This window comes from Scomber japonicus, chromosome 14 (genome assembly GCF_027409825.1).
Source record: "Scomber japonicus isolate fScoJap1 chromosome 14, fScoJap1.pri, whole genome shotgun sequence".
Classification (NCBI taxonomy): Eukaryota; Metazoa; Chordata; class Actinopteri; order Scombriformes; family Scombridae; genus Scomber; species Scomber japonicus.
Window position 1 is genome coordinate 26,215,667 of NC_070591.1, and position 13,253 is coordinate 26,228,919.

Consider the following 13,253-nt stretch of genomic DNA (forward strand, 5'->3'; position numbering starts at 1 on the left):
ACATGACTTAACAGCTCATAACTCAATTGCAGCAGGTCATTATTGTTGATGTGCTTGTGTCTTTGTTTGGCTCTGTGAGTAAATTAGTCTCACCTTAGTTCATTATATGATCATCTATTTGTCAGATATGTAAAACAAAATCCATCTTTTGAGTATCAAACACTGACACCCTGTAGTCTTGAAAGGTGGCTCTTCAGTTGGTTTGTTACTCCCTTGTGGAGGATGGGAGCTACAATATAGTCTGCTTGGATTTATAGCAATTGCACCGCTATAGTGCTGTAAATTGGTGAGTGAAAGTCATAGCAAATTTGTCTAAAACATTTCAAAATGTTCACAGAAAGTTCTCTAACCACCCCTGCAGCAAAATCCAGCTCCTTGATTGCATATTCAGCATGTTCAAAACCACTGGTTTCAAACCTTACTTTTGCCCTGTGGAGGCAAAAGTACAGACTGGCCAACAATAGGGGTTGAGTTATGTAGTTATTATTAATGCTTTTTACTAAATCATGTAATTGCATTATTTATCCAAAATCAGCGCTTTGCAAATAAATGTTAAGGGAACAGTCTGGTGAGATTTTCATAAAATCTTTAATTAAAATACCAACAAACCTACAATGAACTGGTTTGTCTATTAAAAGCCTGACTAAGTTCCTTTCTGTGCCATACACTTCCATTGGTGTCCAAAAACTCAAAAATCTCACCAATGAACCACATTGACTGGTGACACTTTATTACAGTATGGACACTGTAGCTCCATTTATCCTGAAACTACATTAACACACCAAATCCACAGCTGTAAATACTTCCCAACAAATACACAACTTTTACAACTACAATTCTGAGGAAATGACTGCCTTTTTAGCATGTTAGCCAAGTTAGCAGCAGGTCTCAGGACTGCAGTCAGTCTGTCGTTCAGTTAGTTGTCTAATCACTTTGGTCCATAATGAAATATCATAACAACTATTGTATGAATGACCATACTACAGTGGCTACAGTACCCGTTAATATAAGCTTTGTTCTAGCGACTAGCATGGCTGAAGTCTTGTTTAAAATGGAACTTTATGTTTGTGATCTTTTGTACTGTAGTAGCTAATTGGGACTGAGTGCAACAGACAGGGCAGGGCAGTCAGAAGGTATTAATGGACTAGCACTGTTGGCTTTGGTTTTTGCTGAGAACAGGGAACATATTGTAGAATAGCAATAGCCTTATCCTTAAAATATGGTACTTCCGTCAGAAAGTTTTCCTCCTGGGACTCCATAAGAATCCACTGTACCTGCTGTGAATCCAAGCTGACTACAGTTGCTTTCCTTTGCAAAAAAGACCGTAACAAAACTTTTGAGAACCACCTTTCAAGTCTACACGGCGTGAATATTTTATACTCAAAAGATTTTTCGGTGTGGTAAAGTATTCCTTTAACTGTTGTGCTAGTTGTTTTAGAGTACTGTCAGAAAGGCTGTGGCTGAACCTTTCTTCTTCTAACAACACCAATCTGCACAAATATGCTCTCTAGAGGTGTCACCAAAATGGAATTTCATCTTGCAGAACACATTTTCTGTGAGTTACTGGAGGTAAAGAAAAAGCAATTTTGAATTTAATCTTACAAAAAAGATATCAAAAATAGTTTTGACATCTCAAGTTCTCGACAGGCCCCTCTAACAAAACTCGCCACTCACACGAGCACGGGCCCAGACAGGTATCACACAAATGTATCTTGTCTTTGCGATAAAAAAGCAAATCTCATTGGGTCACTTGGCAATCATCCCCTTACCTTCTGTCGTCCTCGGGGCAGAAATCATGGCAGGTTGTCAGGGAAAGCGTTGAGAAATGTTTGCTTGAAGAGAATGCTGAGTCCCTGTAGGAGAACAAGTCGAGCTTGGCAGTCCAAGTCTCTGACACATTAAACCCAACATACACACTGCAGGTCTCAGAGCAAGTTTCAAAATCTGTCAAATGTGTCAGCGCTGAGACAGATTCATTAACCAAAATAACATAAATGTCCCAGGGAGACCAAATTAGACTGCCTGCAAATGACCTCTCCCTCTTGTTGTTTTTACATGATTGAGACGTACACCCACGCTGAGGTTTTTTTTTCCGCTAGGTTGTCTCTTTGAACAGATCGCGGCTCAAAAACAAGAAAATGACATGACACAAAAAACAAAGTGAAACCAAACAGAGTAAAAACAAAACGCTTGATGTGCCTGTGAACATCGGAGTGACACTCTGTCAGCAGCGACTGAGCCGCTCGCTGCTGACTGAACATCCAAAGTGGGGAAAAGATATAAACCTACTGACATGAAAGTCTGGGAGCACTGAGGCAGAGTTGGGCGGGGGGTGGGGGGGTTGGCTGAATGGTGTGTTCTGTGTGGATGTGAGGAACGTTGTGCATGCGATGAAAGTGTGTCTTCCCTGGAGCGGTGAGTGTGTCGAAGCATTATCCCTGCGTTTGAGGTTGGCCTTAGCTTGGGGGTTGAAAAGCAGAGGTGGACGGGTGGATGCATCATTGAGCAGTGAAGGCTGCTTTAAACTGTGCTGTATTCACAGTGCGGATCTCAGGTTCACTGGTTCATTGATAGTAGATGTCACCCCCTTTATGCACAAGCTTAAAAACGCACATATAAACCTACTGTAAAACACAAATACACACACTTATTATCAACACTTCAAACTTTTACAATTTCCCCATGGAAGATGACTGTTATTAGCCCGATAACTTGCCTGATTTTATGCCTTCACATAATGAAGACACTTAAAATGTGACCGGCGAATTATTCGTGCTCTGCTGGGAGCGGCAGACAATTACACGTAGTACAAAGTTGTTTGAGAGCAAACAATAGAAGCTAGGGGAAAACATTACCTTGAGCTTTTTATGAAAGCTAGTAAACCGGTATTAATCCCAAGTTTTACAACAACAGAGTCATTATTTCTTGAAAAGAAATGGGAATGAGGCAATAAGGAGCACCTGATTCAAGTGGAAACTGTTTTTAAATGAGCAGCAATTTCAGGCCATTTCTTAATTGCTGATGGAGCAGAAACCAAGGGGAAAATAATACCCAAGCTTGAGACCATAACTGTCTTTATTAATAGTATCATCAATTTTTATGTTTTCCAAGGAGATCCTTCTATATGGCCGTTCGTTTGAAGTTGAGAGCATACTTTCTAATGAGAGGTATCAAATGTTAAAGGTAAGTAGATGAGAAACAACTGCATTGTTAATCTTTTTAGGCCTCGCTTTGCTTTCACAGTTTTGCTGCTTTGAAATTGCTGTAAAAGTGATTTGCATTTGCCGTCTCTTGAGGACGTAGAGCTCTTCAGAGCTTTGAATGCTAACCCCTTCTGAGAAGAGCTGTCATTTCACAGCGCGTCTTCTTGATTACGCACTTACCTCGTTCTTCGTTTCCTGACAGCTGTTCACAAGTGTGTTTGGGGTTGGACCTAAGACGGCGGAGAAGTGGTACCGCAGAGGGCTCCGCTCATTCAGTGACATTCTGGCAGAGCCCAGCATTCAACTCAACCGGATGCAGCAAACCGGTAACGTCAACATCTCGCCGTCTTCACTCTGCAAATTATAGACTGAAAAAAACAACTCGAGTTTGCTTCCAAGAAAGACTAATCGTTCAATTTCTCTAGGGGGGGGCTCTGCATTTTATGTGGGACTTTCTGTCCTTTTTGGTCCCACAGGAGGCTCCTTATGTGGAGGCTCTGACTGTGATGTATTTTCTCTAAAGTGAGATGAGAGCAGCAGGGAGTTAACGGTGAAAACACAATGGAAAAGGCAGCAGGGGTATTTTTAATAAAAATCAATGAATAGTGACCGTGAAGGGGAACGCTTGCTGTGGAATTCACATGAACTTTCATCAATCAGCTGGGCAGAGAAGACCACGAGAGGTCTCTGACTCACTGAGGGAGAGTTATGATTTGTTTAGCTGTTACTGGCACTCGTAAAGGAAGATTTGTGGCCTTCATTACCTTCATTTGTAATACCGCTATTACATTTAATTACAGATTGAGTTTGGATGAAGGTTTTTTTTCGCCTTCAAAAAACCCTGAATGGAAACTGTAGAAAGTTCAGTCCAAGAAGTTATAGTTTGTCTGCAAATCTGAAAGAAACAGCTGAGTGAACAGAAATCCAGCGATAAAGGAGCATCCAGACATGAAGATAACATCAGCCTCAATTCTTGACAGTGGTTAAAGTACGCGGTTAAAATGTCACAAAGGAAAACACTGATATGTAGCTTCTTCATTCGCCTGCATCAATCTCCTGCTCCTTCTGCCGCTCGGGACGTCGCTGGATGCATATTATGTAGCACCGCATGTGGTGGTAATTCAAGACTTTATATTACACCACAGCTCGCAGGTCCTCCATTCAGTTTGGAAACTCCATCCGATAATGTATTACGCTGACAGACATCTTCATCAAACTGGTCTTAATCCATCATTCTGAACACTGCGGTCTCAGCTCCGTGCAGAGAAATAATGCGAATTTCTGACATGGAAAATGTGTCTTAACCCTGATCTCTCCACTGTGTTCTGTAAAGCTGAAAAGAATAGAAGCACGAGTAGTAAAGACAGAAATATCATTCAAGGTTTTTTAATGAGTTGGTGGTGTAGCATCTGTTTATCTAAGGGAAGAACGGGGGGGGGGGGGGGGGGGGGGGGGGGGACAATGAATGCTTTTTATGTAGCACAAAAAAATAAGAACAAAAAAGTGAGATGCGTGAAATCAACAAGACTGTAGACAGCCATCAATCAATCACTCATAACTGAGCTCCGTCTCTACAGTGGCTGAGATCCTCCTGTGTCTGCAGCAGTCGTGTGCCGGCAGTCGCCTTCCATCAGCCGGCAGAACATATCACATTTTACCTTACTTTTAATTCACCCTGACTCCCCACTTCCCCAGAGCAAATGGCTATGATTGATGGCTTGCTCCCAGACTAATATCCACGTGGTTTTTTTTTCCCCTGCAGGTTTTCTGCATTATGGAGACATCTCCAGGGCTGTCAGCAAAGCGGAGGCCCGAGCCCTGGGGAACATTATTGACGAAGCTGTCCACGCGATCACGCCGGACGCCATACTAGCACTGACAGGTGGCTTTCGCAGGTACAAGATATGTCTCCTCCTTTCAGTGTTGATACGGTAGTTGAAATACAACAGCACAGCACTCCATATTTTGTGCTTTTTTTTTTTTAACACACTGATAATGCACATGGGAGTATAAAGATATTAGAGATTATTATTAATGCAAAGCCTCAAGAGGTCTGATTTTAATCTCATGTGGCTATACCTCATAACTACTGACACCCAGAGCTAGGCATATATATTTGTAGTTAGACTTAAAGCTGTCTGTGCCTAATGCATCCAACAGCTTATATGACACAGCAGATAAAATGTGTTTGATACCATATCGGCACAATCTCTTTGTTCTTTATCATCAAAAGCAGAAGACTGAGTACACAGGTCATTGGCGTCATAGTTTTGAATTTACATTAACACACCGAAATGCATTACATTGTCAATCTCGGAGCGCATGGCGAGTTACCTACTGAGTGCGGCTATTTGCTCACAGCCGGCGCCTCCCTCCGCCGCCACCTCTTTGTGCTGCTCTTTTTTTATGTGCGGTGCTTTGTGCCCGAGTAAGCGAGGAGCACTCTGCTCGGTGGTGTTGTAAAAATCCAGCCATAACCAGTGGCGTGTGCAGTAAATAATTCAAAAGCAGTCTGGCAGTAAGGACAGGCGCTTGCTTCTCAACAGGGGTGACAGAGCTGCCACAGCTTAGCTGATGGTCTTCAATAGTGCCTCGGTGACAAACATTACATGTTGCCAGGGAGAGTTCTCTTTTTCTTTCTCTTCTAAAAACCTCATGAAAGTTTCTCCTCTCTGTATGTGTTGTATTCTAAAATATTCAAGCTTGTCCAAGCATGGCACACAATTGTCATAGGCTGACTTTGAAAGCAAGGAAAGGAACTTTTGTCAAACAACAGCCACTGTGACTCGTGACAAGTCACAATAATGCTCATCTAATATTAACCTCAAACCATTATTAAGCATTTAGCTAAAATGATAAGCAACAAATGGATAAGTGTCATAAGCTGTTTCCCAGTTCTATATCACTATCACTATCTATATGATCTTTATAGCATAAAGGTTTTTGCAGTTATCATACAAGAAATCTACATATTTAAAGCAACAACTAACTTTTCCAGCTACTAAGTGGTAAGGGGTAAGTGAGACTCCAAAACAAATTAAGCATAAGCTACTATTCAAATGTCCAGTCCTGTTTCCTAAGCAACCCACTCCCCAGAATAAAACGTTGACATTGTATGTTTCTGCAAACCACAGATATGTTGAATTTCTACATTTTAATGTTGGAAATGATCAGTTGAATAATTATGTTTTATGATGTGACAACGTTGTGGTTAAGGTTAAGATTTAGGCACAAAAACCAGTGAATTAGAGTTATAGGTCTTCAAAGATCATGATTTGAGTGATCTGAGGTGGTCCCTGCTGCTTTGATGCTTTTCCATGAACTGTGTGTTTCTCTATGCTATATATTGTAAAGATGTTGAAAATTCAATGCATCAATGTTTTGCAGAAACTTACAATGCCAACATTTTATTTTGGCGACTGTAACGCCGATGAAAAGTCTGTGTTGTGTTTATTTTCAGAGTTACAGAGAGTTGAATGAAGCCAGTGAGGGACTTCTAGGGGACAGACAGTAAGGTGGAGCTGGCAGGGGGAGAAGAAGGAGAAGCATCTATTAATGCTCTACATCTCCCAAATGCCAAATCTGTGTTTATGCTTGTTTTAGCTCCATCTCTGCCTCTCTGTGCAAAGCAACACAGTCTTTTCGGTTTAACTGGTGCTGTTTTGGATTTGGTCTGGCTGGTAGCAGCTTTAGGATCATCCATCTTTGGCTGTTTGACCGCTGTTTGACTCACGCCACTTTATGACCTTCGCTAGATGGCTGGCAGGGTGGACTTCTGGTCTGTACTTTGACCACATAGGACACACAGGACTAAAATAACAACAGAAGGGCTGCAGGCAGAACAGTTTGACTGAGAGTGATTGTACTGCTTTGTGATACCACAGCATATCAGATATTCATTTCTATCATTAATAAATATCTAAAAACTTAATGAATGCACCTTTTAACTGAAATAGTAGGAAATGATACAGTTGTTGCACTATCATCGGTAATGAAACTGCAATTTTACAATGACACTGCCAACCTGATTAAAAGATAGCAACATGTTTTTTTAATATAAATATTTAAGTTATTTGTTTTCTGACATGCTCTGGGAGCTTTTTCAACACCATTTTCTAGCTTTGTGGATTACATTATGGGAAAATAGTGTCCATCAACAGCACATTTAAAAATAATTGTGTTACTCTGATTGCCGACTGCTTTGATTAAATTTATTTAGTCACTTTTTCAATGTGAACACGCTCCACAATTACAACCTGGTTAGGATTAGTATGTTGTATGAATATAAGACAATTATACTGTAAAGTCATGAATATTAACGAACAGTAGCTACCAAAAGCTACAGGTCAGACCAAATGGTAAGACCAAGTAAAGCCAAAGTAGCAATATAAAACTTTTCATTTAAAGAAGGTTAAATTGTGTTATTTCTTCTCAAAGTCACAAAGTGTGGCTTTAAAGTCTCCACCATGGTGTATATTACTCTGTCACAGTGGGTATACGTCCACAACTTTCCTGAGTAAAGATGGTATCAAAGAGCACAGGGGGGGAAAAAAATCCAATATCTCACATCTTCAGAAGATAAATGACAGCTGGAATGATATCTGATTATGTAAATAACAGCTCCTCAAGGGGAAAATGTGCTAAAAGAGATGAGAAAAGTGATTAGAGCATCATGGATAGTTAACATCAAGAATGAAGGGGAGGGACAAATTTTAAAGATTTATGGGCCAGGAGTCTGCTGCAAAAGTGTAAAGAGGCCTATGAGAGAGCTTTTTATGGCTTGAAACTCAGAGAGAGAGAGACGGCGCACATTTTAACTTCCTCTCATATTTGGGCACGGGCTTGGGGAGTATTACTTGAAAACCTAACTGGAATCACGCAGGGCTATAATTGAACAACGATGACTTGTACATTATGAGTCAGTAAGTAAGTAATTTACCTTTATCTTGTTGAAAAGCAGATTCTCCAGACATGGTTTAAACACAGCGGGTGTCGTTATAAGGCCTATTACACCAAAATAGTTCATATGCTCGCTAAGATGCCAGCAGCACCGCTAATAACCCACTAATTCTCTTCAGGGTGACATATTTGAAAATGTTCCCTTCTAAAGTCCTGTCAAAGCTCGATTTAATTACCTATCATTTCCAGCGTGATGCTCCGAGTCTCTTATTAGCTTCATCTTTCCAGCCGATAGCCCTTGTCAAAAACGGGAACACACACACACACACACACACACACACACACACACACACATACTATATACCTCTTTAAATAGATGCACACGGCTCGGGGAAAATCTTTCATCTCTGGGTAACGTTACACGGAGAAGAAGAAGAAGAAGATGATGATGAAGCTCGGCTCCCGAAAGTTTCACGAAATGAACGGCGTGCTCCAGTAAACTCAAGCTGTCATCCACTTCAGAAGGGGAAACAGCATGGCGAAGGATTTGTTGATGCCAGTGACATTAGCCTTATTGAAAGGACAGCTGTGGAAGGCGGGTGACAAGTCTTAAGCGGTTTTTGTTTGGTGGGGGGAAGGATTAAAAATAGATTAGGCTCCAAAATACAGCTTCTACCAGTGCGGCGTGTGAAAGGCTCACGCGGTGTCAGCGGAGCACTGTATTTATTTCAGTGTGAAGCCGGCACGTCCCCGCTGTGGATCTTATTTAACATCAGATTGTCTAGAATAGGCCTACGACTCAAAGTGACACTGATGACTGGGGCGATCGCGTCTGCTCTGAAATCCTCAAACAGAGGCCTCATTGTTTCCCTTGAACAACAACCGAGATAAGCAAATGTTATCAGTTTAGTTCAGGGTGTCATGATTTTTATAACCGACTCTATTATCAGCTTCTAGGGGCGAACGAGCAAAAAACAAGCTGTCTGATGATGAGCTATAGCCCACGTACACTTCACAGTTACTCCTTTTTCTTGTTTTTATGTCATATCTTCTTCACTGTGACCTTGTTTTTCTGTGTCAGCAGGAAAGCTTAGATAGTGGAGGGAGATAGAAGGTGAAATGATGCATCGCTGTGAACAAAGTCATTCCTTTTCCCCTGACCGGCTACTTTTAACTGCTACTGAACTTTCCCTCTCCTACAGATGATGAGCGCATTCTGTGAAATTTCCAGCAGCAGCAGCAGCAGCAGCAGCAGCAACACTTCCCACATCTGTATTATTCATACATGTCGTCCTGTCGTCCACACAAAATTTGTAAATAACCATGTATATTTTATAGGCTTTGTGCAGAAACATTAAATAATTGAACATTTTACCTCACGCAATAAAAGAGTAGACTGGCTAAATTCACACCCGACAGATCTGCTGTTCTGCTGTTCCTTTTAATTTAAAGCAACACAAGTCTGGCGGTGTTACGGCGCACAGTGCGTTAGCAGTCCTTCAAAGACAATATTTTCTGCTGAATCTTCCCAGGAGTATCTCTTACTGGAACACGAGTGGGTGAATAACGCTAAGTAAAACAACAAGTCCTCCAAATTAAATGAACAAATGGCTGGTTTGTACCTGCGCTCCAGAACAAACCATTTGAGTGTAATTGACTGCTTTCCAAAACTGTTAGGTTTATGGTGTCACAACACTGTGGTAGGAGGTCTGGTTAGGTTTAAGGCACAAAAACACTTGGTAAGGGTTAGAGACAGCTGGGTTAATGATCACTTTAGTTAAGTTTAGTTTTTTCGAACATGTACAAATCTCATATAGGCATGAAATAAAATAAAAATAAGACTTTATTAGTCCTATGATGGGGAAATTTACAGTGTTACAGCAGCAAGTGGATAGTAAAGATAGAAAGAGCATCAATAAAATGAATACAGAATAATAATAAGTACACAAGCAATAAAAACAACAGTAAAAAGAAGATGGTAACATTATGTTCAAGAGGAATAATGCTGTTGTCAGAATAATACACCTGAGTCTGATTTTGATATCATGAAGTGAAGTGGAAAAAAATATATTGCATAGTTGAACTGAAGGTAATAGCATACTTGAAATACTGATATTGCACAATAGTGTACATTAAAAAGTGCAGTTTGTCAAACAACAATAAGCAATGTTGGAAAAGGGTGAAAGATGAAGTAAGGAACTTTTCCAGGAATTAAAACCTTTGTCATCATGACGACAGTAAATGCCACATTACGTTTAAAAAAAAAAAAAAAAAAAAATCCTGACACTCTAAGTCCACTTAAGTCTATCCAATTATCTAATCTTCCACCCAACCAGCCTCCTCCAGATAAGGAAGTGACCTTGTATTGACATCTTCTGAACCGCATCACCTCGCTGAGTCATAATTACTATGGCTGCTAGATGGCTTCTGTCACTCAAACATAACTATAGGTCATTTTTGGCCACTGAATTTACGACCTACAGGCTCGTTTTTCACAGGAGGACAGGTTCGCTTGTTGTGAAGGTAGAGAAGAAGAAGAGGAGGAAGAAGAACCCCCCCACCCCTCTCTTGCCTGGTGTGAATGTGCCTGACGTGCTTGTCGTCTACTTTTCCGCTGACTGGGGTTGAATTAGAGGAGCTATCTTCACAGAACCTGCCATGAACTAATGCTCCATCGCAATCAGGCGAGAGCTGAAGAGTGTAATGCCTGGGTGTCTTCTCCTTGAATAACCACCAATTCCCATGTTAGCCCGTCATGCACATACACACACACACACACACACGCACACACACGCAAACTGTCTGTTTTTAAGCTCTGATTGGAGGTAAACGGAATTTATGCTGATGATCTCTCCGTCTCTCTGCCTCTTCGGTGTTTTGCTATTCACGGCACACATTTATGCAGTGCACTCGAGTACGTTTTGCCAGCACAGCAAAGGCTAGCAGTGAGATTCACTTAACAACTTGAGGGCACCGTACAAGCTGGAAGTGTTGTGGAATCTCAGCGTTGCCAATTAAGAGAGTTGGAAGGTTTCGGAGGAGAAAGTTGCACATTCAGCAAATGGAAATCTGTGATGCATTCTCAAATAGATGTGTCCTACCAGTCAACTCATTAAAGAAGTGTCAACTTTTTTCACATAAAGACCTACATAAATGCCACTGAGTATAAACACGAGCGAGCGAGCGAGTCCTCCCACATCTTCTATTATTTGAGAAAAGGCAATAAATTACAGTCAACAGTGCAAATTAAATGACTGTGACTGAAGCAGCATCTGCCAGGGTACACGCTCCCTGCCACTAAGGCTAACCATTAACATTATCATACCTTGCGGGGCACGAATAGTTGTTTTTCCGATACATCCTTTCTTCCTGAATTAGCCGCAGTGACCTTTTTGAAGCTTTCCCACAAGCTATTCACAGCCTCTCTCTCCATCCCTTTAATGTCCCTTCCCTCTCCCTCTGCCATCACTCATTTTGTTAGAAGCGACAAGGAGAGATCAGACACGGAGCCTCGCAGCAGCCGAGGCTTCTCCGGAGCCGTATCGGCCCCAGCATTCCTCGTCACTCCGCTTTGTTGTCAGCTGTGATACGGATGCTCGCGCCTGGATGATTTCACCTATTGTGTTTCAAAGGTGTTTGTGAGTGTGTGCATGTGTGTGAGTGGGTGTTAGGTAATGATCGGTTTGAAACGGCGCCTGGCCTTTCTTTTTTTTTTTTTTTTTCATTGGCAGGTAGCAGTGGCGTTGGCCAGAGCTGAAGGCGGCGGCCAACTTCAGTGGATTGCAGCCTGACAGAGTTGCTTCTGTCATCTGAGGGGCTTTAGCACTCGTAGACTGTGTTTACTGCGTGTTTGTGTCAGCGTTGTTCTCACTTTGATGACTGATGAAAAAAAACTCCTGCCATATTCTTTTCATCATTCCATCCGAGAGCCGCCGTAGTTATCCCAGAGTCTGAGCATGCACCGAGCAACATGCAGGAAAACACCTCGGACAGGTGGCACATACAGAGAAACTAATTCATTCTCATCATTCAACTTTTGGAGCAGTGCAGGGTTTCTGTGTGTCTGTCACCAACATTCTCTTATTGTATTCTTGCTCAAACTGCAAATAAAGCCAGTGAAGCATCATAATTGGTAGATGCACTTGTTTTTGGAGTGTTTCATTGATCATTTAAATTACTGAGACTTTCATAGAAAACATAAAATACAAGCTTTACTATATTTTTCTGAATCTGGATTTAAGCTCTAACATATAGACACCAGCTCACAGTGTGGACACATGGATGTGGCCTATTATGACTGTAACTGTGTTGGACTGGAGGTGCATGTACAGTTCTGGCACATAATCTGCAGAAGTGGCTGAAGGAGGATGAATATATTGTAAGGAGGTGGAATACATTGAGGTTTTTGAGATATTCTGGTCATCTTCTGCGCATGTAAACACCCTAATAAACCAGGATAAGGCCTAATCTCGGTTTTGGAAAAACCTGGATATGCTATTGTACTCCAATAGAAACTAGGATACTGTAGCATGTAGCATTGTATCTAGGTTTCTGAACATTCTTTGTTGGTACAGAACGTGGCTGAGATAGTGAGCAATCAAGATACTGTACAGCTGAAAACAGTTGATTAGAAACTTATAGAAGATACTGTTAGAATCATGCAAAGAGGAACATGAATAACCAGGTTACTTAGGTTCAATGTAAACACGATATCCTGGATATAATGGCTCTATGAAATGCAATACATACATATATATATATATATATATAAATCCAGTATATATGTATGTTGCACAGAAGGAGTTCTGCTGATTTTGTTGAGGACTGTGATTTCTCTTCATCTTGTTTCTTTTGTGAGATCTGGCAACACTGGTGCTAATTACAATAGCTGGATAACTGGTAATATAATTCATACATATTATTCCAGAGGTGTATACAGACATGAACTCCTGCCTCATAAACATCTACAAACCATATTTCTTATATGGAGCAGTTTAAAGTTGGGCAGACAGGTTAAATAATGGTGGACAGTGAAGCAAATACACAAATAAATACAGGTCAGCGTAGAAAGTGATGCCACTGTATGAGGGAGGTAAACACAAATCACCAGGTCACTACCTCTGCTGTTTTATACACTCACACCCTCCCAGT

At 41.2% G+C, this 13,253-nt stretch overlaps 1 protein-coding gene across 1 annotated transcript in view; it reads left to right on the forward strand.

Annotated features, from left to right (window-relative positions):
• The window catches only part of dntt (deoxynucleotidyltransferase, terminal), an 83,637-nt gene that overhangs the window by 23,621 nt on the left and 46,763 nt on the right, over positions 1-13,253 (forward strand). Inside the window, exons 5-7 of the mRNA XM_053333016.1 lie at positions 3,112-3,183; positions 3,406-3,529; positions 4,966-5,098. Of these exons, the coding sequence (XP_053188991.1) occupies positions 3,112-3,183; positions 3,406-3,529; positions 4,966-5,098 (329 nt within the window). The remainder of the gene's footprint in view (positions 1-3,111; positions 3,184-3,405; positions 3,530-4,965; positions 5,099-13,253) is intronic.